At 39.1% G+C, this 26,652-nt stretch overlaps 1 protein-coding gene across 1 annotated transcript in view; it reads left to right on the top strand.

Annotated features, from left to right (window-relative positions):
* Nucleotides 1-26,652, top strand: part of LOC150098108 (band 4.1-like protein 4) — a 637,189-nt gene that overhangs the window by 351,140 nt on the left and 259,397 nt on the right. Inside the window, exon 15 of the mRNA XM_090406685.1 lies at nt 2,437-2,526. Within this exon, the coding sequence (XP_090262811.1) occupies nt 2,437-2,526 (90 nt within the window). The remainder of the gene's footprint in view (nt 1-2,436; nt 2,527-26,652) is intronic.

Below are 26,652 nucleotides of genomic sequence, written 5' to 3'. Positions count from 1 at the left end.
AAGTTCAATGTGGAAAAGTGTAAAGTCTTGCATTTTGGGATTAAAAGATTACCAGCTGTGTACTACATAGATGGAAAGGTACTCCAAGAGATTGATGAGGCTAGGGACTTAGGGGTATTGGTAGATAAGGAGATGAAGTTCAGAGGACACATTGCTAAGGTGTCCAAGATTGCACATAGGATTACTTGGTTGTTGAGGAACACACTGACATCCAGAGATAAAGAGGTTATTATTCCCCTTTATAAAGCATTGATACTTCCACATTTGGATTACTGTGCTCAGGTCTGGTCACCTGGATTCCTTGGAGATGAGGAGGCTGTGGAGAGGGTTCAGAGAAGAGTGACCAAGTTGGTGAGTGATATAAAAAATGCTCCCTACATTGATAGATTGAGAGCTTGTGGATTGCAGAGATTGGCTGATAGGCGAAGAAGAGGGGATATGATAGAAACATTCAAATTACTAAAAGGTTTTTATAGGATTGATGCAGGGGAAATGTTTCAGCTGTGTGATAGTGATGGAAGAACAAGAGGTCATCTCTGGAAATTAAAGAAGAGTGTGGTTAACAAAGGTGTCAGAACAAGGTTTTTTGCCTGGAGGGTGGTGAATGAGTGGAATTCATTGCCTGACTTTGTTGTGAGCTCTTCATCTGTAAATGAATTCAAGAAGAGATATGACAGATATTGTTTTGCTAGTTTGGGTCTCCCGCGATGAGTCTACTGACTCCATGGAGATACCCGTAATAATAATAATATTAATTAACGATATAAAATATTTTCTTGATGAAAAAGGAGATATTTATCCACAATTGAGTGATAAAAGATGGTTGTTATACTTATCATTTTTAGTAGATTTCTGTACAAAATTAAGCAATTTAAATTTAGAGTTACAAGGTAGAGATAAAAATTTAATTGACATGTTAAGTTCAATAAAAACTTTCCAACAATACTTACTTTTATTAAAGAAAAATATAAATAACGCGAATTTAGACATCTTCCATATTTATTAAAATTTTTTGAAGAAAATCAAGAAATGCTTCGCTATGATTTAAAAGAATTTATTTCCTGAAATAGAATTAGTTGAGGAAGAAATAAATTCAAGATGTAAAGATTTTAATAAAACTGAAATCATTGTAGCTTTTATCAATATTCCATTTCAAGAAAACTTGAACATCACAGAAATTTCAAATAAAATTAGTGGGCTGTTTGATGTAAACCAAGCTGAAGTAGAACTTGAGATAATGAACATTCAGAATAGTTTACATTTAAAATCAATAAAAAATGAAGTCATTTGGAAGTATGCACATGAAAAATTCCCAATATTAACTGATATTGTGCAAAATATTCTGTCATGTTTCAGATCGACATGCTTGTCAGAATCCGCTTTTTCAAATATGACCGTCATAAAAAATCAATTAAGAAACCAAATTACAAATGATCATTTGGATCATTGTCTGGGATTGGTCACTTCTTCATATCAACTTGACTGAAAATATTGCAAAATCCAAACAATGCCAAATTTCACATTAACTTTTTTTTTTTAATCAACCAGCATTTCCTGTAACTTGTGAGTTTGTAATCAATCTGTTGTTTTTTTTAACTTTGGCTTTCCAAAATAGAGAAATAAATATTTTATTCCAATATATATATATACATTTTTTTGTTGTTGTATTAAAATAATTAAAAGTGATAAATAAATTTTTAAATACACAAATAAAGTTTTTAGTTGTGTATTTTTTTTAATTGTTTATTTTTAGTTGTTTATTTGTGCGTAATCAGATATCAGGTTGGGGGAACATGATCTATATAAGAGAGTAGATCGCCGAATAACTTTTTATAGAAAAGTAGCTCACGTAGTAAAAAAGGTTGAACACTACTGCCATAATACATAGCATTATACATGTTCGTAAGGATATGTGCTTTGTATTTGCATTATTGGATACTAAGACAAGTGACGTGAAGTCATTAATCTCTATATACGAGTTGCCCAGTTGTGAAGTTACTTCACACACAAACTTTGTTTGCTTACACTTGAATAAAGGATCAAACCAAGAATATAATTTATTGGCTTTAATTTATAGTATAATCAAGTGAATACTTTCAGCACAATTGAATAGTCCAGTAATAATTTATAGATATCTCCACAATTTCTTTACACATCAATTTTTTGGGGAAAACAACAGGTTTATCTGTTGTGAAAAGAAATGTGATATCTTTGTCTGCATGCTTTGAAGTAAATTGTTCGATAAATGCAGTGGTAAATAAGCAATTTAGAAAAGAGGAGATGAAGTAATGAATTTTTAATAAATAACAATAATTTTAAAATGCATAATTTTAATGTTTGTATGTTTGAAGGTTTAGTGAGGGAAAAAGATAATTTTATTTATCAACTTTAATGTTTTATCTGAATACTCAGCTTTCAGTAATTTTTTTTTACTAGGCCTATGCTTCATCGTTCAACATCAGTACCATCTTCTTTGCCTCTCTCATCATCCAATCAAGGCACTCCTTGGGAGGATCCAAAATTCAAGTGAGTATTTGATTTTCATATTTGTCTATACTGCAATCCAACTTGCAACTAATGATATATCAGTCAATTTTGTTTAAGATAACCCTATTCACAAAAGGTTAGAAATCCTTAGCACATTAAGTGGGTTGACCAGGTTAGATAATTCAAATATGGTCTTTTTGAAGCTTCTTCAGGCTTATTCATTATAAAATATTAATACCAGAAACACGCGTTACTATTTTTATTGTAAACTTTTCGACTAAGTTTCACAGTTATTGTCAATACAGTTATAGAAAAACTCAAAAAAAGAACAATTTAATTAAAAGCACATGATATTCCCCCCCCCCCCCTCTCTCTCTCTGTCACTCATCTAGATAGCACTGCTATTACAGCACTTAAAGGTAAAGCTGATCTCCTGGCATCACTCTTTTCATCCAGCTTCTGCATAGATAACCAAAGAAAATTGCCTCTACCATAATAGAAACTGAACACCATATGCCTTCTGTGGGTTTGAATCAAAAAAGGGACCAAAGAATACTTAGCAACTTAACACCAAAAAAAAGTCTTCTAGTCCTGATGACACTCTCCAAATGAACTCAAATGTGTGCTCCATTGCTAACACCATCCTATATTATGTCTATAGTGTTCTATGCTGAAGTAACTAGAACAGGATTACATATGGGTGAGTCTTTGAATGATTCAGTAATAAATAGTATGGGAGTGATTGGGAGTCAACATAATAAAACCACAAGTGGCCTAGAAGAAATGAGATGTAGTGAGAGTGGGGGGGTAAGTAATAGAGAGTTGAGTAATGAAGCTGGGAGAGTCATGCTGAATAGTGTAGAGAATGAGTCCATGAGTGTGGACTTGAATGAAGTTAAGAGTGGTAAAATATATGGTGATTCTATGATTAAGGGTATGGAGAGTGGTATGCATGAGGAGTGCTGGGCTGATGGGACAATAGAAAGAGTGGCTTTAGCGATAAAGAGAGGGCATGAAACAGACAAGATGATAGTTATGGTGGGTACGAATGACCTGAGAGGTAGTATAAATCGGGTAGGAAAAGATTTAAGAACATTATTAGATATTGTGAAGAGGAAAAGTGTCAATGGGAGAATAGTGTGCGTGCTGCCTCGTTTTGACAATTACGAGTTAAGTAGACGAGCAATGATAATGAATGATATGATTGCAAGAATGTGCAGAAAAAGAGGTCTGGAGTTTGTTGATGTTTGGAGTGTGTTTGAAGGAAAAAGGCAGTTGTATGCTAGAGATGGACTGCATCTTAACATGGAAGGACATAAGCGATTGAAGGAGTTATTGTTTTCTGAACAGGTTGAAGTTATTGGGCAGGGAAACTAATATTGAAAAGGTTGAGTGTAAGAGAGAGAAACTTTAGCACTGATTGTGTATTTATTGATCCTTATAGGCAGAATAAATTGCAGAAGAGAGGGGATAAAAATCGGCATAGGACTACGGTAGTTAGTGACTTATATATCAGTTCTAAAGCCGGTACAAGATCTAGAGGGAATCTGCAATTTTTGTATACCAATGCTAGAAGCATTCGAAATAAGAGAGAAGAATTTTTGGCATTAGTCAGTGAAATCTCACCAAAAGTTGTAGGCATTAGTGAAACTTGGCTGTCAGCAGAAGATGTGGTCACTGGAATTGAATGTGAAGGGTACAGTATTTTCAGGGAGGATAGAGAAGATAGAACAGGAGGAGGAGTACTGTTGATGATAGCTGATGTGTTGCAGCCAAAGAAAGTAGTATATAATGATGATAGACATGTGAATGAGAGTTCATTTGAGGCAGTCTGGTGCGAAATAGTGACCAACGCAACCAAATATACAGTTGGATGCTGCTATAGGCCAGGGAGTACGGGGGAAGATATTGAATTCATGCATCAGCAACTTAGTGCAATGAGTGAAGGCTTAGTGATTATTATGGGGGATTTTAATTATGGTGATATCAATTGGAAGGAGGAAATATCACGTAGCAAAAAGGAAATGGAGTTCATACATCTTCTACGAGATAATTACTTGAAACAGCACGTAACTGAAGGGACACGTGGTGTGAGAGTGTTGGACCTGGTTATTGGTTCAGAGGTTATATGCATAAGTAAGGTGTCCTCGTTACCTCCAGTTGGTGAAAGCGATCATGTGGTATTGACTTGGGATGTTGCAAAATCTGTGGATTTTTCTATTAAGAAGGGGTATGTATGGAACTACAGGTTAGGCAATTATAACAAGCTTCGGAGTGAGCTTGCAGCCATCCCATGGCAAAACATATTGCAAGGGAAAGATGTTAGCAGTGCTTGGGATAAAATCAGCGGGTATCTGAGGAAAGCAATATCAGATTGTGTCCCTATGGTCAGGAGGTCAAACAAGGCAGGCATTAGATGGATGAGCAGTAGTATCAAGCTTGAACTGCAAAAAAAGAAAATGTTATGGAGAATTTACAAGGAGAAGGGCGATCAGGACACCCATGAGCAGTACAAGGCTCAAGCTAGGAAGGTTACCAGCATAGTAAGAAAAGCTAAATCAGATTATGAGAAGACCTTAGCCAATGAGATCAAGGGTAATCCCAAAGAGTTCTTCCGCTATGTGGCAAGTAAGAGGAAGAATGACTTCGGAAGGATAAACTTAGTGGGTGCTGATGGTATTGAGGTGACAAAATCAGATGTAATAGTCGAGTTACTGAGTGATCACTTCTCAAAAGTCTATCACCCAAGTGAGGAAATCTCTATACCTATAGCAATACCTAATGTGAGAATTGAAGCTAAAGAATCAGAGGTATTAAATATATTGCAAAACTTAAATGCAAACACTGCGGTAGGCTTAGATGGAATATCAGCTCGGGTGTTGCGTGAATGTGCAAATGAATTGTCAACCCCTCTTACCTGGATATTTAATTTGAGTTTGAACTCTGGTATGGTCCCTAGGGAGTGGAAGTTAGGCAAAGTGGTTCCTTTGCATAAGGGTGGCTCTAAAACTGCTGTATTGAATTACAGACCAATCACCATCTCAGGAGTAGTGGTAAAAGTATTGGAAAAGTTGGTTAAAGACAAAATTCAAGAATGGGTGGATCAGGATATGATACTCTATAGAGGCCAACATGGTTTTGTTAAAGGTAGATCCTGCCTTAGCAATCTATTAACTATTCATAATAGAATAACATCCAAGTTGGACAAAGGAACTGGCTACACAGTGGTACTTCTGGATTTTGCTAAGGCTTTTGACAGGATACCCCATAGAACACTGTTACGCAAATTGGAGCAGATGGGAATGGATATTAAATTGGTGATATGGATAGGAGAATGGCTCAGGGAGAGATACCATAAGGTGGTGTATGGAGGAGCCGAGTCCAGAATGAGACAGGTGACCAGTGGTGTACCTCAGGGCTCTGTGCTTGGGCCAATGTTGTTTAATTTGTATATAAATGATATAGGAAACGGCTTAAAGGGAGATATTCAGTTGTTTGCTGATGATGCAAAGTTGTGTAGTGCAATAAAAAATCAAGCTGATGTTGAAAGTTTGCAGGAGGATTTAAATAAGCTGGTAAAATGGGCAAAAGAAAATGGATGTCAGTTCAATGTGGAAAAGTGTAAAGTCATGCATTTTGGGATTAAAAGATTACCAGCTGTGTACTACATCGATGGAAAGGTACTCCAAGAGATTGATGAGGCTAGGGACTTAGGGGTATTGGTAGATAGGGAGATGAAGTTCAGAGGACACATTGCTAAGGTGTCCAAGATTGCACATAGGATTACTTGGTTGTTGAGGAACACACTGACATCCAGAGATAAAGAGGTTATTATTCCCCTTTATAAAGCATTGATACTTCCACATTTGGATTACTGTGCTCAGGTCTGGTCACCTGGATTCCTTGGAGATCAGGAGGCTGTGGAGAGGGTTCAGAGAAGAGTGACCAAGTTGGTGAGTGATATAAAAAATACTCCCTACATTGATAGATTGAGAGCTTGTGGATTGCAGAGATTGGTTGATAGGCGAAGAAGAGGGGATATGATAGAAACATTCAAATTACTAAAAGGTTTTTATAGGATTGATGCAGGGGAAATGTTTCAGCTGTGTGATAGTGATGGAAGAACAAGAGGTCATCTCTGGAAATTAAAGAAGAGTGTGGTTAGCAAAGGTGTCAGAACAAGGTTTTTTGCCTGGAGGGTGGTGAATGAGTGGAATTCATTGCCTGACTTAGTTGTGAGCTCTTCGTCTGTAAATGAATTCAAGAAGAGATATGACAGATATTGTTTTGCTAGTTTGGGTCTCCCGCGATGAGTCTACTGACTCCATGGAGATACCCGTAATAATAATAATAATATGCTCAGCTGGTACTTATCTCAGCCCTTAGAAGTAACATTATATCCAACCTCTTCCAAAAAAAAAAGGTAAATAAGATAAAAGTCTATCATGAGACTACTGACCAGTCACTGTCACTTTATGCCTTCCTCTCCAAAATAATAGAGCAAATCATCAGCAAAGCTTCTTCACTAGCTAGAGGCCATTAATTGGCAACCACCAGTATGAATTCTGCCAGTGTAGATCCACAACTGACCTACCTCTTTGCCAACATTACCCACCACTGGACTCCATCAGTGGAAAGATTTGGAGAAATATGCTATTGCTCTCAATATTTCCAGATCTTTGAAAATATCTGTCACTGAAGACTGCTAAACAAATTGCAATCTTTGGTCTACCTGCAATGTTTTGTTAGCCATCTTTCTGTCTGGTCAGTCAGAGTGTGTCATGGTAGATGGCTGCCTCTCCTTGAGCTTCACCATGAATGCAGGAGTGCATCAAGCTCTATTCTGTCATCTTCCCTCTTTTTCTATACATTAATGACTTGCTCTCAATCACCATTAATCCTCTAATCTCATTAATCATCAGCAAAGTTGATATATATACTATCCTACTCATTTATTAAACCATGCAGTGCTCAGACATTTCAAGCCTAGATGATCTGTATCCAGTGCTTTAAATACTGATCTCCATAATATCTCTTAATAGGGTGAGAATAACCTGTCACCTTCAGTGCCACCAAAATGCAGTCTTGCCTTTTCTCTCACAAAAGGGATGTCAGCTCACTCACTTACCCTTTCACTTAGTAATTTTTATTTGGTCTTTTTCATATGAGGGTAAGCCAGCCAGTCTCTTTTAGGGACAGCAAGATTTTTTCTCCTGGAAGCATTGCATTTTTCCTCCTACATAGAGGCACATTGACCATGGAACACACAATTTACAGAAAAAGTTGCATTGCAACAAATAGCTTTATATTGGTTTCACAAGATGGATGATACCTGTCTATATGGAGCTAATGGCTATTGTGCCATCATGTGACAGAATCAGATCTCTCCTCTGACATTCACCTCTGGCCTCTTCTGGTATAAACTCATCACATCAGTAGCTTCCTTGGCATTGAAAAAAACAAGACATTCTTTTCTGCTTAGATGCTATATTTCAACCACCCAGTTACTGTCTGTACGAATCCCAAAATCTTTCTATCCTTAAAATAATGTTCACATATATGGGATAATGCACCTAAAACCTCCCTAAAAATTCTAAGTGCTGTCCAGAGGGCTTATAGATGATCCCTCCCTCAAGTTTACTGATATTTTTCTTGAAGAGTTGAAGTTGTATTTGGAAATACCTCATGAGAAAGGCTGTTCCGGAGCAGAGAGATAAACGGAATAAAAGAGGAACTTACTTCAGCCTTTATCTCACAGATGTACTCTTTTAGCTCTGTGTATTTTCTGCAGGTTCAAGTACTGTCATAGTCACTAATCCACTGAACTTACAAACATCATTCCTCCACTTTCTGTTGGACCTGTTAAAACAAGAGTAGAAGCTGTCCAGCATCCCTTTTCAGTACAACTGTAAACACATTAAACCTGCTTCTACTATTCCTCTTTTATTCCGTTTATCTCTCTGCTCCGGAACAGCCTTTCTCATGAGGTATTTCCAAATACAACTTCAACTCTTCAAGAAAAATATCAGTAAACTTCTTTCCCAACCTTCACTTGCACCACACACACCACTCATGTATTATAGGTTCATCTGCATCTTGTGTATGAATCAATATATATGTATTTGTGATATTAAGATGCATTATTTAAAGTGGTTACTTAATAAACAAAATGCATGAATATTAGGATTGCAAAGTATAGTTATTATCCCAAGATAGCAGTTAAATTCACCACCATTCAAAGATAAATAATATATCAAATATACATCAAAAATAAATAACATAAATTAGATAAAAATCAAAGATAATTAATATCTGCCAGCCTGGTTGGCCAAGTGGTTAGCATGTCTGCTCTCCAGCCAAAAGACTGTGGTTCAAATCCTGCTGTAGACAGGGATTTTTGTGATTCTCTGTGAAAATACTAGTGGTGGTGGTGTAGATGATGGTAGTTGTGATTCCCTGTGGTTGGTGAATTGAGCAGTGGAGATGGATAGTTGATGGATAGTAGAGTAGGTGCCCTCCCTCAATGAATCTTTGGAGGTGTCATGTAATAATAAGAATAATATAACTGCACGCTGCATACATTACTTATGCAGTGAAGTTACTTGCATTGCTAATGCCTGTAATTAAAATGCATTTTATTGCATTTCATTACCACCTTATATTCATAAAGTAGAGGTCTTCGCACGTGTAGACCCCATGGTAGATTTCAGTGGTAGACTCCATGGAGGTCTGGTGTTAATAATATCTGATCATTTCATCAGAGGATGTAATTGTAAGTGGGGTTTTGTGCTTTCCTCCAGTTGGTGAGAGTGATCATGAAGCGATCACCTGGGTTGTGGCTAGCCATATGCATATTTCTGTGAGGGATATACATGGCATGTTTAAAAAAAGACCAAACTTTTGCTATAAAGACTCTATTGCTTATTTTACAACATTTTAAGCACTGTCCCTGTTAAATTGTGAATGAAGATATTTTATATATTATAATACTTCATTCATATTTAACATGATCCACCAAGTCATAAGCAAGACTTGTAAATATTATTTGTTGTTAATCTCTTGCTTATAATATATTATTCTTATAAATTGCTTTGAGTTTTTTGGTTATTAATTAATTATATAATCTTAGGATATGTAATGGTAATAAAAAGACTATATAAAAATGTCACTCATTTTATTTAGTTTATTCGGTAAAATTTATTATAAGAAACTGTGTATATATAAAATTAAATATACTTTGTGTGAACTGTGATATATTTTGTTTGTTATTTCTGTAAGTAAAAGTAATTTTATGGAATTCTACTGATAGGATTTGATTGGCTGCTGACAGAGAAACGGAGTTTATTTTTAGTTAGCTAGTGCTAAGAGCGTGAGCTACTGCGTATAAAGAGAGAAGCCAGTTGATATGAGCTGAACTGATTGGGTTAGTGAGTTTTGGTTTCGATCAGTACAGACGTGTTTTTCAGCACTCTTCATAGTTAATACAGCAGTGATAAAAGTTTTTGAGATAAAACATTGATGATTTGTTCACAGCTCCTTTTCTACATTAAAATAGCGATTGTTTGATGTTCCTCCTGTAGCGTCAACAGCGTGCTCGATCAGCAGAGCAGGTAAGACTTTTAATTTAGTCTCCGAAAGTTTTTCAGGCCCTCTCCTCTTCCCTGCCCTGTGCACTTGGTGGTTGGAAGGGACAAGGCAGGTCCTGCCCCCACTTCAAGTCTAGATTTAATTATGGATTCACTATATGAGGACCTTCTTTTCAAGGAACTTGTAGCTATTTTTCGGCACATAGGTAACATATTACACACGAAATGGCCAGGAAAGGTTGAAGTCCATCAGATTATGGAGGTAGAGGCAGAAGACCCTCAACCCTCTGAACTTTCTCCCAACCTTACACATGACAACGACAATTCCCCCGTTTCAACAACCGATGCAGATTCTAATGATTACCAAGAGGTCAGCAGAAAGAAGAGAAAGAAAGAGTCTCTTGCTGCAGAACCTGAATTAGTACCTCAATCCCTGAAAAGAACAGCTCCAAACACATCAGCACTATCTGATGAAAGAACATGGACAGATACATTGACACAGCCCAAAGAGATGATTCCACCAGTAATCTTGAGATCTAAAGAAAAATGGTCGTCACTTGCAGAGATGATGAAGAACACTAACATCAAGTTCTCATCAGCTAAAAACACCGACAATGGAGTCCGCATACAGCCCGAAGGAGCAACGGACTGCCGCCAGCTCACCAGACTTATGGATGAACAGAAAGTCCCATATCACATGTACCAGCTTAAAAGTGAAAAAAACCTTAAGGTCGTTATCAGAGGTTTGGTAGAAACCATAACATCTGAAGAGATAGCTACTGACCCCAGATCACAAGGCTTGGAGCCGATCAAGATTTCTCGCATGTACCGAGCAGACAAGCACCTCATGCCCCTGGTCTTGGTGGAGATCAATAAAGATCAGAGGGAAATTTACAACCTTAGAATAGTCTGCAATTTAGTCATCAAGACCGAACCACTCAGAAGAAAGGCATCTGCTGGTCAATGCCATCGATGCCAAAAATATGGGCATGCGCAAATGTTATGTAGAGCAGATTACAGATGTGTAAAGTGCAGTGGTAAAATGTGCGACCTGTGGCAGCCCCCATCCTGCCAATTACAAGGGTTGTTCTCTCCACCCATCCAACCTCCAAAAGTCTAGAGAGGAGTTAGTCCTGCCCATTCAGGAAAATATCATGAGATCTGCGCCAGAAATTAAAGTGCGGGTAGTTACACCAGATAAAGGTTATGCTTCTATGGTTTCCTCGCGTAACACCGTGGTACTCCCTGCAACTAGCAGTCAACACTCCTCAGCAATTCTCGCTGCCTCACTAGGGGAGATGCTAACAGCCTTTAGCAAAACAAATCCCAGCCAGGCCGACACCAAATTCCTTAAGAATACCCAAGTCATCTTCTCCATGATTAATGACTAATCCTGCTTCAACATCAGACTCTATGCAGATAGCATTCTGGAATGCAAATGGTCTCAACAACAAAATTGGAATTACAGGAACTTGCAGATCACTTACAAATTGATATTCTCCTCATTAACAAGATTCACCTACGTCCCTGCGATAATCCCAAACTCAGAAACTACTCATTACTTAGAAATGACAGACTCAATGCCAGAGGTGGAGGCACTGCCATCTTTGTCAGAAGAAACATCCGCTATAATGAAAATAAGAAGACTAATACATCTAACCTCAAGGAGACAGGCCTAGAAATACATACCAACAATGCAGGCAACTTAAAGATTTATTCTGTATACAACCCCCCCTGCAAACCTCTCCTACCCTCTGATCTCTCTCTCAGCTACTAGATACAAATGAAGCAATAATTGTGGCAGAAGATCTCAATTCCAAGCATCCTTTATGGAACAGCAAGAGTTTTAACAACAATGGAATGATCCTCTACAATTTTGCCTTGAAGAGAAACATTGTTATTGCAGGCTCGATCGAGCCAACACGAGCGACCGGCAGACCTGATGTTTTGGATATTGCTATATTTAACAACATTAAATATAATAACATTAGTTCCAACTTCAAGTGGTTGACGAGCTCAGCTCAGATCACAATTCAGTACTTTTAAGTTTAGGAGGGGATCATTAGCTCATTCCCAGTCAATCACACACTAACTTCACAAAATTCAAGGCTAAAATTAACACTATCATAGACTCAGTACCTATTATCTCCTCCCGTGAAGAAATTGACGCGGCAGTCAGCAATCTTGAATGTAAAATCCATTCTGGCTTATCCACAGCTTGTTCTATTTCCACTCTAGCTCAAGTAAACTTACTTCCTGAAGAAATCCTTGCTCTAATCAGAAACAAAAATAGACTCAGACATTTTTTAAAATTATTGATTCCTTTGTAAAGGACCGTAAAATCCAGGTCAAGTTGCACGGACTTCGATTCTCACTGAAAAAAATCACTACTGGTGTCCCTCAAGGCTCGCTGCTTTTTAACATCTTTGTTTCTGATGTTCCTAGCACATCACTAACCACTATAGCTAGTTATGCAGTTGATATTGCAATTCTTAGCAGATCTCTCAGGCCGAATATAGCTACGCAGCACTTACAAACTGCAGCAACAAATGTAGAAAACTGGTTCAGAAAATGGAGAATAACTGTAAATGCCGATAAAAGCACTGCCATTCTCTTCACAAGAAGAAAAGCATCTCACTTCGGAGAAATTAAGCTTTTTTAACACAGCCATCCCATGGAGATCTAGCACCAAATATCTAGGCATTCAATTTGATAACCATTTAAACTTTAACTCTCACACAGTTTATGCATGCAAAAAAGCAAACTCTGCAATTGTGCAACTCTACTCTCTCCTCAATCGAAGAAGTCAAGTCAGCACTGAAAACAAACTACGGATCTACAAAACAATTATCAGACCCACGTTAACTTAAGGATCGCCGGCTTGGGGTCACACTTCCCCCACCAACATCAAAAAGCTACAAGTTATTCAAAACAAGTGCCTCTGTATGATTTTCAACGCTCCATGGTTTGTCAGAAATGCTCTCTTAGATCGCGATGCCGATATTTCCACGTTTCTCCATAATATTGCCACTGCTTATTTTGCCAAAGCAGCTGTTCATCCCAATCAACTCATTCAAGAGTCATCTAATTATGACAAACACGATAGGGAAACATAAGCACCCGAAAGCTGCTCTGCTCGTCGGTTCAGGTACCCTCGCCCTAATTAGGGTGAGCCAGGTGCTCGATAACCTCTAATATTAGTCTATTTCATAGCGATGAAGGGATCAGAATCCATGGGATTGAAGTCCATCAAGCCATATAAGTTAACAGAAAGTTAACCGTATAAGCTGAACTGGTTAAAACCGGATTTTGGCAGGAAAGAAATAACGTAGTTGATTGAAACAAAAAAAGTAAAAGGGAGAAGCCTGAAAGACAGCATAGAGATCGGTAGTGAGTGGCAGAAGGGGAGTTGATATATGCCCTAAATCGACTAGGAAAGAACATGGGGGGGGGGGTGGGGGGGGGGGGGGGTGGGGGGGGGGGGGGGTGGGGGGGGGGGGGGGTGGGGGGGGGGGGGGGTGGGGGGGGGGGGGGGTGGGGGGGGGGGGGGGTGGGGGGGGGGGGGGGTGGGGGGGGGGGGGGGTGGGGGGGGGGGGGGGTGGGGGGGGGGGGGGGTGGGGGGGGGGGGGGGTGGGGGGGGGGGGGGGTGGGGGGGGGGGGGGGTGGGGGGGGGGGGGGGTGGGGGGGGGGGGGGGTGGGGGGGGGGGGGGGTGGGGGGGGGGGGGGGTGGGGGGGGGGGGGGGTGGGGGGGGGGGGGGGTGGGGGGGGGGGGGGGTGGGGGGGGGGGGGGGTGGGGGGGGGGGGGGGTGGGGGGGGGGGGGGGTGGGGGGGGGGGGGGGTGGGGGGGGGGGGGGGTGGGGGGGGGGGGGGGTGGGGGGGGGGGGGGGTGGGGGGGGGGGGGGGTGGGGGGGGGGGGGGGTGGGGGGGGGGGGGGGTGGGGGGGACATAGGATTACTTGGTTGTTGAGGAACACACTGACATCCAGAGATAAAGAGGTTATTATTCCCCTTTATAAAGCATTGATACTTCCACATTTTGGATTACTGTGCTCAGGTCTGGTCACCTGGATTCCTTGGAGATCAGGAGGCTGTGGAGAGGGTTCAGAGAAGAGTGACCAAGTTGGTGAGTGATATAAAAAATACTCCCTACATTGATAGATTGAGAGCTTGTGGATTGCAGAGATTGGTTGATAGGCGAAGAAGAGGGGATATGATAGAAACATTCAAATTACTAAAAGGTTTTTATAGGATTGATGCAGGGGAAATGTTTCAGCTGTGTGATAGTGATGGAAGAACAAGAGGTCATCTCTGGAAATTAAAGAAGAGTGTGGTTAGCAAAGGTGTCAGAACAAGGTTTTTTGCCTGGAGGGTGGTGAATGAGTGGAATTCATTGCCTGACTTAGTTGTGAGCTCTTCGTCTGTAAATGAATTCAAGAAGAGATATGACAGATATTGTTTTGCTAGTTTGGGTCTCCCGCGATGAGTCTACTGACTCCATGGAGATACCCGTAATAATAATAATAATATGCTCAGCTGGTACTTATCTCAGCCCTTAGAAGTAACATTATATCCAACCTCTTCCAAAAAAAAAAGGTAAATAAGATAAAAGTCTATCATGAGACTACTGACCAGTCACTGTCACTTTATGCCTTCCTCTCCAAAATAATAGAGCAAATCATCAGCAAAGCTTCTTCACTAGCTAGAGGCCATTAATTGGCAACCACCAGTATGAATTCTGCCAGTGTAGATCCACAACTGACCTACCTCTTTGCCAACATTACCCACCACTGGACTCCATCAGTGGAAAGATTTGGAGAAATATGCTATTGCTCTCAATATTTCCAGATCTTTGAAAATATCTGTCACTGAAGACTGCTAAACAAATTGCAATCTTTGGTCTACCTGCAATGTTTTGTTAGCCATCTTTCTGTCTGGTCAGTCAGAGTGTGTCATGGTAGATGGCTGCCTCTCCTTGAGCTTCACCATGAATGCAGGAGTGCATCAAGCTCTATTCTGTCATCTTCCCTCTTTTTCTATACATTAATGACTTGCTCTCAATCACCATTAATCCTCTAATCTCATTAATCATCAGCAAAGTTGATATATATACTATCCTACTCATTTATTAAACCATGCAGTGCTCAGACATTTCAAGCCTAGATGATCTGTATCCAGTGCTTTAAATACTGATCTCCATAATATCTCTTAATAGGGTGAGAATAACCTGTCACCTTCAGTGCCACCAAAATGCAGTCTTGCCTTTTCTCTCACAAAAGGGATGTCAGCTCACTCACTTACCCTTTCACTTAGTAATTTTTATTTGGTCTTTTTCATATGAGGGTAAGCCAGCCAGTCTCTTTTAGGGACAGCAAGATTTTTTCTCCTGGAAGCATTGCATTTTTCCTCCTACATAGAGGCACATTGACCATGGAACACACAATTTACAGAAAAAGTTGCATTGCAACAAATAGCTTTATATTGGTTTCACAAGATGGATGATACCTGTCTATATGGAGCTAATGGCTATTGTGCCATCATGTGACAGAATCAGATCTCTCCTCTGACATTCACCTCTGGCCTCTTCTGGTATAAACTCATCACATCAGTAGCTTCCTTGGCATTGAAAAAAACAAGACATTCTTTTCTGCTTAGATGCTATATTTCAACCACCCAGTTACTGTCTGTACGAATCCCAAAATCTTTCTATCCTTAAAATAATGTTCACATATATGGGATAATGCACCTAAAACCTCCCTAAAAATTCTAAGTGCTGTCCAGAGGGCTTATAGATGATCCCTCCCTCAAGTTTACTGATATTTTTCTTGAAGAGTTGAAGTTGTATTTGGAAATACCTCATGAGAAAGGCTGTTCCGGAGCAGAGAGATAAACGGAATAAAAGAGGAACTTACTTCAGCCTTTATCTCACAGATGTACTCTTTTAGCTCTGTGTATTTTCTGCAGGTTCAAGTACTGTCATAGTCACTAATCCACTGAACTTACAAACATCATTCCTCCACTTTCTGTTGGACCTGTTAAAACAAGAGTAGAAGCTGTCCAGCATCCCTTTTCAGTACAACTGTAAACACATTAAACCTGCTTCTACTATTCCTCTTTTATTCCGTTTATCTCTCTGCTCCGGAACAGCCTTTCTCATGAGGTATTTCCAAATACAACTTCAACTCTTCAAGAAAAATATCAGTAAACTTCTTTCCCAACCTTCACTTGCACCACACACACCACTCATGTATTATAGGTTCATCTGCATCTTGTGTATGAATCAATATATATGTATTTGTGATATTAAGATGCATTATTTAAAGTGGTTACTTAATAAACAAAATGCATGAATATTAGGATTGCAAAGTATAGTTATTATCCCAAGATAGCAGTTAAATTCACCACCATTCAAAGATAAATAATATATCAAATATACATCAAAAATAAATAACATAAATTAGATAAAAATCAAAGATAATTAATATCTGCCAGCCTGGTTGGCCAAGTGGTTAGCATGTCTGCTCTCCAGCCAAAAGACTGTGGTTCAAATCCTGCTGTAGACAGGGATTTTTGTGATTCTCTGTGAAAATACTAGTGGTGGTGGTGTAGATGATGGTAGTTGTGATTCCCTGTGGTTGGTGAATTGAGCAGTGGAGATGGATAGTTGATGGATAGTAGAGTAGGTGCCCTCCCTCAATGAATCTTTGGAGGTGTCATGTAATAATAAGAATAATATAACTGCACGCTGCATACATTACTTATGCAGTGAAGTTACTTGCATTGCTAATGCCTGTAATTAAAATGCATTTTATTGCATTTCATTACCACCTTATATTCATAAAGTAGAGGTCTTCGCACGTGTAGACCCCATGGTAGATTTCAGTGGTAGACTCCATGGAGGTCTGGTGTTAATAATATCTGATCATTTCATCAGAGGATGTAATTGTAAGTGGGGTTTTGTGCTTTCCTCCAGTTGGTGAGAGTGATCATGAAGCGATCACCTGGGTTGTGGCTAGCCATATGCATATTTCTGTGAGGGATATACATGGCATGTTTAAAAAAAGACCAAACTTTTGCTATAAAGACTCTATTGCTTATTTTACAACATTTTAAGCACTGTCCCTGTTAAATTGTGAATGAAGATATTTTATATATTATAATACTTCATTCATATTTAACATGATCCACCAAGTCATAAGCAAGACTTGTAAATATTATTTGTTGTTAATCTCTTGCTTATAATATATTATTCTTATAAATTGCTTTGAGTTTTTTGGTTATTAATTAATTATATAATCTTAGGATATGTAATGGTAATAAAAAGACTATATAAAAATGTCACTCATTTTATTTAGTTTATTCGGTAAAATTTATTATAAGAAACTGTGTATATATAAAATTAAATATACTTTGTGTGAACTGTGATATATTTTGTTTGTTATTTCTGTAAGTAAAAGTAATTTTATGGAATTCTACTGATAGGATTTGATTGGCTGCTGACAGAGAAACGGAGTTTATTTTTAGTTAGCTAGTGCTAAGAGCGTGAGCTACTGCGTATAAAGAGAGAAGCCAGTTGATATGAGCTGAACTGATTGGGTTAGTGAGTTTTGGTTTCGATCAGTACAGACGTGTTTTTCAGCACTCTTCATAGTTAATACAGCAGTGATAAAAGTTTTTGAGATAAAACATTGATGATTTGTTCACAGCTCCTTTTCTACATTAAAATAGCGATTGTTTGATGTTCCTCCTGTAGCGTCAACAGCGTGCTCGATCAGCAGAGCAGGTAAGACTTTTAATTTAGTCTCCGAAAGTTTTTCAGGCCCTCTCCTCTTCCCTGCCCTGTGCACTTGGTGGTTGGAAGGGACAAGGCAGGTCCTGCCCCCACTTCAAGTCTAGATTTAATTATGGATTCACTATATGAGGACCTTCTTTTCAAGGAACTTGTAGCTATTTTTCGGCACATAGGTAACATATTACACACGAAATGGCCAGGAAAGGTTGAAGTCCATCAGATTATGGAGGTAGAGGCAGAAGACCCTCAACCCTCTGAACTTTCTCCCAACCTTACACATGACAACGACAATTCCCCCGTTTCAACAACCGATGCAGATTCTAATGATTACCAAGAGGTCAGCAGAAAGAAGAGAAAGAAAGAGTCTCTTGCTGCAGAACCTGAATTAGTACCTCAATCCCTGAAAAGAACAGCTCCAAACACATCAGCACTATCTGATGAAAGAACATGGACAGATACATTGACACAGCCCAAAGAGATGATTCCACCAGTAATCTTGAGATCTAAAGAAAAATGGTCGTCACTTGCAGAGATGATGAAGAACACTAACATCAAGTTCTCATCAGCTAAAAACACCGACAATGGAGTCCGCATACAGCCCGAAGGAGCAACGGACTGCCGCCAGCTCACCAGACTTATGGATGAACAGAAAGTCCCATATCACATGTACCAGCTTAAAAGTGAAAAAAACCTTAAGGTCGTTATCAGAGGTTTGGTAGAAACCATAACATCTGAAGAGATAGCTACTGACCCCAGATCACAAGGCTTGGAGCCGATCAAGATTTCTCGCATGTACCGAGCAGACAAGCACCTCATGCCCCTGGTCTTGGTGGAGATCAATAAAGATCAGAGGGAAATTTACAACCTTAGAATAGTCTGCAATTTAGTCATCAAGACCGAACCACTCAGAAGAAAGGCATCTGCTGGTCAATGCCATCGATGCCAAAAATATGGGCATGCGCAAATGTTATGTAGAGCAGATTACAGATGTGTAAAGTGCAGTGGTAAAATGTGCGACCTGTGGCAGCCCCCATCCTGCCAATTACAAGGGTTGTTCTCTCCACCCATCCAACCTCCAAAAGTCTAGAGAGGAGTTAGTCCTGCCCATTCAGGAAAATATCATGAGATCTGCGCCAGAAATTAAAGTGCGGGTAGTTACACCAGATAAAGGTTATGCTTCTATGGTTTCCTCGCGTAACACCGTGGTACTCCCTGCAACTAGCAGTCAACACTCCTCAGCAATTCTCGCTGCCTCACTAGGGGAGATGCTAACAGCCTTTAGCAAAACAAATCCCAGCCAGGCCGACACCAAATTCCTTAAGAATACCCAAGTCATCTTCTCCATGATTAATGACTAATCCTGCTTCAACATCAGACTCTATGCAGATAGCATTCTGGAATGCAAATGGTCTCAACAACAAAATTGGAATTACAGGAACTTGCAGATCACTTACAAATTGATATTCTCCTCATTAACAAGATTCACCTACGTCCCTGCGATAATCCCAAACTCAGAAACTACTCATTACTTAGAAATGACAGACTCAATGCCAGAGGTGGAGGCACTGCCATCTTTGTCAGAAGAAACATCCGCTATAATGAAAATAAGAAGACTAATACATCTAACCTCAAGGAGACAGGCCTAGAAATACATACCAACAATGCAGGCAACTTAAAGATTTATTCTGTATACAACCCCCCCTGCAAACCTCTCCTACCCTCTGATCTCTCTCTCAGCTACTAGATACAAATGAAGCAATAATTGTGGCAGAAGATCTCAATTCCAAGCATCCTTTATGGAACAGCAAGAGTTTTAACAACAATGGAATGATCCTCTACAATTTTGCCTTGAAGAGAAACATTGTTATTGCAGGCTCGATCGAGCCAACACGAGCGACCGGCAGACCTGATGTTTTGGATATTGCTATATTTAACAACATTAAATATAATAACATTAGTTCCAACTTCAAGTGGTTGACGAGCTCAGCTCAGATCACAATTCAGTACTTTTAAGTTTAGGAGGGGATCATTAGCTCATTCCCAGTCAATCACACACTAACTTCACAAAATTCAAGGCTAAAATTAACACTATCATAGACTCAGTACCTATTATCTCCTCCCGTGAAGAAATTGACGCGGCAGTCAGCAATCTTGAATGTAAAATCCATTCTGGCTTATCCACAGCTTGTTCTATTTCCACTCTAGCTCAAGTAAACTTACTTCCTGAAGAAATCCTTGCTCTAATCAGAAACAAAAATAGACTCAGACATTTTTTAAAATTATTGATTCCTTTGTAAAGGACCGTAAAATCCAGGTCAAGTTGCACGGACTTCGATTCTCACTGAAAAAAATCACTACTGGTGTCCCTCAAGGCTCGCTGCTTTTTAACATCTTTGTTTCTGATGTTCCTAGCACATCACTAACCACTATAGCTAGTTATGCAGTTGATATTGCAATTCTTAGCAGATCTCTCAGGCCGAATATAGCTACGCAGCACTTACAAACTGCAGCAACAAATGTAGAAAACTGGTTCAGAAAATGGAGAATAACTGTAAATGCCGATAAAAGCACTGCCATTCTCTTCACAAGAAGAAAAGCATCTCACTTCGGAGAAATTAAGCTTTTTTAACACAGCCATCCCATGGAGATCTAGCACCAAATATCTAGGCATTCAATTTGATAACCATTTAAACTTTAACTCTCACACAGTTTATGCATGCAAAAAAGCAAACTCTGCAATTGTGCAACTCTACTCTCTCCTCAATCGAAGAAGTCAAGTCAGCACTGAAAACAAACTACGGATCTACAAAACAATTATCAGACCCACGTTAACTTAAGGATCGCCGGCTTGGGGTCACACTTCCCCCACCAACATCAAAAAGCTACAAGTTATTCAAAACAAGTGCCTCTGTATGATTTTCAACGCTCCATGGTTTGTCAGAAATGCTCTCTTAGATCGCGATGCCGATATTTCCACGTTTCTCCATAATATTGCCACTGCTTATTTTGCCAAAGCAGCTGTTCATCCCAATCAACTCATTCAAGAGTCATCTAATTATGACAAACACGATAGGGAAACATAAGCACCCGAAAGCTGCTCTGCTCGTCGGTTCAGGTACCCTCGCCCTAATTAGGGTGAGCCAGGTGCTCGATAACCTCTAATATTAGTCTATTTCATAGCGATGAAGGGATCAGAATCCATGGGATTGAAGTCCATCAAGCCATATAAGTTAACAGAAAGTTAACCGTATAAGCTGAACTGGTTAAAACCGGATTTTGGCAGGAAAGAAATAACGTAGTTGATTGAAACAAAAAAAGTAAAAGGGAGAAGCCTGAAAGACAGCATAGAGATCGGTAGTGAGTGGCAGAAGGGGAGTTGATATATGCCCTAAATCGACTAGGAAAGAACAAGGAATTAATAGGCATTTTGAATTACTTCTATGGGAGTTCTGACACTACGATAAATTCAAAATAGTTAGTGGAAGAATAGTGCAGAACCAAAGTTAATACATAGAAGAAAATAAGGAATTAGTAGATAACTTAAACCAAATGTATCAAGACTTGTGTATTTCTGTGTCTATAATTCAGTTATTATAGTGGAAGATTTCTTTTGAATTGTGTTGCCATAAAGTAAAAGTCAACAAGAATTTCAAATGTGCCTATGTGAATTTGATGTGTAGAAGCAGTAGCCCGGTAAGAGTTGTCCTTTCTATGACCCATGGAGCTATTACGGTTAACTCCGCTGGATATATTTTGACCTTAGCTGTGGTGTTATGTCAATTAATGGTCAGATATTAGATGTACTGAAGTACTTTCCCCTTGAAATAATAAGTGTTATGTTGTTCTATTAAGTGTTAGCTGACTGAGAAAGAATACGGTGTAGCCTGTCATAAGATTAAATATTGTAACATTTGGAAGATTAAACTTTTAAGAACTATTCTCAACTTGATTAACTGAGCATAAGGAAAACTGAAAAATGAATGTATGATAGTTAATGGATTGTAATTATTCTGAGTACTTTAGACTGAGCTACTATATTTATGATTTGATTCATCAATTGAGTAGAGAGAACTATGTGAAAGAAATACTAATGCTTTAAGAATTAAGAAATGTCAACATTAGGCATAATCCTCAAACCTAATCAAGAAGCTACTGATATCTGAGTATGAACTTTTAATTTTTCAATTGAATAACCGTTTGCAGATAGTTATACTTGAATGTATATGATGTACCAATCCACATTAAATGTTTTCTTTTGTTGAATTAAACATGGTGTTTGCCTGCTTTTTTTCATTGCACCGCTCATAAAATTAATCGGACCCTTGCGGAAGCCTTAAAAGCTACTAATCACCTCGGCCTGAAGATAAAGTGATAATACAAGTATTGTTGATGATTGATTCCTCTATATTATTTAGACTAATCTGAATATAGGGTGGTGCAATATAATATAAATTTCTTTATATTCAGATGAGCATCAATCAACAACTAATGAAGTAAAACGGAATTTAAAGAGGCAAAGATAAGATAAACTAACCAATAAAAAATGGAACAGTCAGTCAGGTAGGATGTTCCAATCCCCTTCAACATTGTCCCCTCTACTGGTGAAACACCATTCCCAATGTTTCTTCCATTAATGGAATGCACTTTTTGTGATGGCATGCAGTTTACACTTTGCATTTTCCTGAATCTTCTCTATGGTTTGGAAACTATGTCCTGTCAAAGTGGTTTTAAGTTTGTGAATGAGAGCAGGTAGTGTGATTAAAATTTAAGAAAAGATATGACACTGTGTTGATTGGCTGAGTCCCCTATGAATAAATTGTTGCCATCTGGCTCCATCTCTGGCCATTTCTATCATCTCTCTGGAGTTGAACAGTTATGACCTTTCCTTAAATGACTATAACCAAGTTCTTTATGGTCTTCCTCTTGAACATCATCCTCCAATGACTCGATTCAGGGCTAAGTTCTGTAATCTCCGAGAAGATATTCTCAGAAGGCATCAGAATCATCTTAATTGTTGTTTAACCACTTTACCGACCATTAAAGATCAAATGCGCATCCTGAAAAGCTTCGTATCCATCATAAATTTCAATGTAATATCAATGGTATTAATTTTAATATGCATTTCGCATCCATGGAAATGTGGACGTATATATACATCCTGGCCAGTAACATGGTTAAGGACTGTATATGTGATATCTGTCTATAGTTTGCTTTAACTTGCTCAAATGAGCGAGTTAAAGTGAGTCTTATATCATTTTCTTATTTTTCACCATTTACACACACACACACACACATACTATCTGCAAAACACTATCCTCCTTACAGACCTAAGTAATTAGTATGTGTGTGCATTATGCTAAATTTGCACCCATTTTTAATAATGCCCAGTATCTTTACATGTGTGTTACAGCTGGAAATGGTTTAAAGAAATTACCAAATATTAACATAATTTGATCATTTTGAATGCATATAATTATGTATTGGTGTAAAAGTATTTATACACTAAACAACTAAAAATAAAAAATGAAAAAAGTTTATTTATTGCATTTTTAGATGCACTGGAAAGCAAATAGGATTTATTAGCTTCACCATGTCTCAGTTTATTCATCCTTCCAGTGAAATGAAACAGATCGAAAATGGATGAACAGATATCGATTTTTTGTTAAAACTGGTTAATTATTATTATTATTATCTGACTTCCATGGAGTCAGAGACTCATCCTAGGAGATACACATTATTGCATGCAATGCTCATCCAACGTGCCTTAAACTGATACAATGTGTCTACATTCACAACGCACTCAGGCAATGCATTTCACTCACCGACCACTCTCCGTGCGAAGAACCTGCTCCGCATTCCTCTGCTCACACCCTCTTTATACAATTTCCAGAGATGGCCTCTTGTTCTACCCCCCCCCCCCTCATTCTATGAAAAATCTCTTCCATGTAAATCTCATAATAACCCCTGACTATATGTCTCAATCATTTCCCCCACTCTTCCTCCTGTTCATGAGTCTTTGCAACTTACTCTCTCAATCTGTCCTCATATTCCACATTCCAAAGACCATTGATCATCTTTGTGAATCTTCTCTGTACCATTTCTAACATATCTTCATCAGCATGAAAACCCAGTGAACAAATCTATGCACAATAATCCATAAGAGGCCTGATCAAGGCCTTATACAATGCCATCATAATCTCTTTGTTTCCATGTCAGGATTCTTCACATCATTGCCATTATCCGATGTGATGTCTTCACAACTTTTGCAATGTGGCCCTGAGCTTCAGGTGCTTGTCACCACCACCACTCTCTGATCTCTCATTTCTTCTACCTCCTTTAAAGTTTCCCCACCAAGGGTATACTTTGTATCCCATCGTAGCTTACCAAATTTCAAAACCTTACACTTTGCAACATTGAACTGACAATTCCACTTACTTTCCCCATCATGCAATTTATTCAAGTCCCCCTGCAAGGCCATAACATCTGCTTGACTCTACATTGCTCTCCCCAATTTTGTGTCATCTGTAAACATCTGCATGTCACTAGTTAAACCCATCCCAATATCATTATATCAGCCTTATTCAGCCTTTTTGGCCTTCAGAATACATTCACACATTGATGATGTTATGTATTTCTTTGTCAGTTCCCAAGCAGCATTTATTGCCTTACCACTCAACTCCTCATTCCATGTTATAGCTGCAAGCTGTCTCCTAAGCTTGTCATAATCACCAGCTTTGTAATTCCACATATGAGGCGTGCTCAAAAAAAAGATCGAACTTTCTTAATAGCACACCAATAGGCACAGAGAGCGTGCTGCAACTACTGAGTGCACTTAGTAGCAGGTTTTGACAACAAACTGCCATTTTCCCCGTTCTGCTATGAGCAGTAGTCATCAAGTTACATCCGCTGAAGTGAGCACATGCATAAGCTGTTCGTCGGATTAGTGACAAAGTGATAATAAAAGAGCTTGAACAACAATGTATGTGTGTGAAATTTTGCTGCAAACTTGGTAAACATTTTACAGACATTTTACCGAAAAATTTCAATTCAGACCAAAAAAAAAAAGCACAGATGAGTCGGCCAAATATCAAGGTGATGTTGGTTGTGTTTTTTGATTGGAAAGGCATTCTCCATTATGAATTTGTACCACATGGTCAGATGGTAAACAAAGAGTTGTACCAGGAAGTTTTAGTGCATTTGAGGGATGCTGTGCACAAAACGAGGCCTGAATTGTGGGAAAACGAGACTTGGGTGTTGAACAATGACAATGAGCCGGTTCACACATCACTCCTCATCCGCAGTTACATGGTGAAACATCAGACATCCGTTGTGCCCCATCCACACTATTCTCCGGACATAGTCCCAGCAGACTCCAAATGCAAGTTATTCCAGTCATGCACCACCCATTCATCCTCAATTTCCATGGATGTACTCTCATCCTCTACTTATGCCCAATAAAATGAAAAATTTCATCTACTGGTATCATGTATGACCCTTTCAGAAGGAAAAACAGGGTGATGTTTCATATCCTGTTTTTTTTTTCCTGTTTATTTGTGTGTGTAGTCCAGAATCTGCATCACCTTAGAAACCAGGAGATAAGATCTAAGATCCCGATGAGGTTGTATCAAAGCCTCGTAAAGAGGCAAAATAACTTCATTATTCTTGCATGTAAATGTTTGTTTTTTCAGCACTGCAAGTGCCTTTGTAGCACAATTGTAAGAACACCAGAACATTGCACCCTTCAATTGGAAAAGACCTGAGTTTGAGGTTATGGCTGACTGTATACCTAGAGTCTGAATAGTGAATCAAGTAGGGGTTAAATGGATGAATAACACCATTAAACTTTAGTTGCAAAAAAAGAAACAACTGTGGAGGGAATTTAAGGAGAAAGGTGACCTGCAGGCACATGACCAGTATAAACGCAGGCCAGAAGGGTAACGAGTGTGGTAAGAAAAGCAAAAGTGGATTATGAAAGGAAATTAGCCATGCAAGCTAAAGAGAATCCCAAACAGTTCTTTCGATATGCTGCAAGTAAAAGAAAAACTGTACACGGCAGAATGATTTTAAGGAATGCCGATGGTAGGGAGGTCACTGAATCAGTTGATATAGTGGAATTACTGAGTGAGCACTTTGCAAGAGTATATCATCCAGGTGGTGACATTGCAGGAATGAAGGAACCATTAGTTTATATGGGAATTGTGGTAAATGAAGTGGAGGTGAATAGTCTATTACAGAACCTTAATGCGAATACATCTGTGGGATTGGATGGTATACCAGCACGGATCTTACGTGAAGCGGCTAAAGAATTGTCAGTGCCCTTGATCATATTGTTTAATCTGAGTCTCAGGTCTGGTTTAGTCCCAAAGGGGTGGAAAGAGGGGAAACTAGTTCCACTGCATAAAGGGAGGATCCAAGACTACTGTTGCAAATTACTGACTGATCAGCATATCAGGAGTCTTTGTCAAGGTCTTGGAGAAAGTAGTCATGGGAAAAATACAGAAATGGGTTGATGAAAATGAGATACTGTATGGGGAACAGAATGGTTTTGTGAAGGGTAGATCATGCCTCAGTAACTTGCTCAGGTTTTATAACACAGTGACGGCAGAACTGGATAAGGGTAATGGGTTTACAGTGATACTGCTGGACCTGGCTAAGGCCTTTGACAGGATACCACATGGAATTCTAATCCGTAAACTGCAACATATGGGAATGGATAGGGTTGGTGAGATGGATAGGAGGGTTGTTGATGGAGAGATACCAGAGAGTAGTTTATTCAGGAGTAGAGTCCAAA

Source organism: Typopeltis vanoorti, chromosome 16 (genome assembly GCF_054136105.1).
Source record: "Typopeltis vanoorti isolate ZY-2024b chromosome 16, IOZ_Tvanoo_1.0, whole genome shotgun sequence".
Lineage (NCBI taxonomy): Eukaryota > Metazoa > Arthropoda > Arachnida > Uropygi > Thelyphonidae > Typopeltis > Typopeltis vanoorti.
Note: the sequence above shows the minus strand (reverse complement) of the source record. Positions and strands in the feature narration are given on the sequence as shown.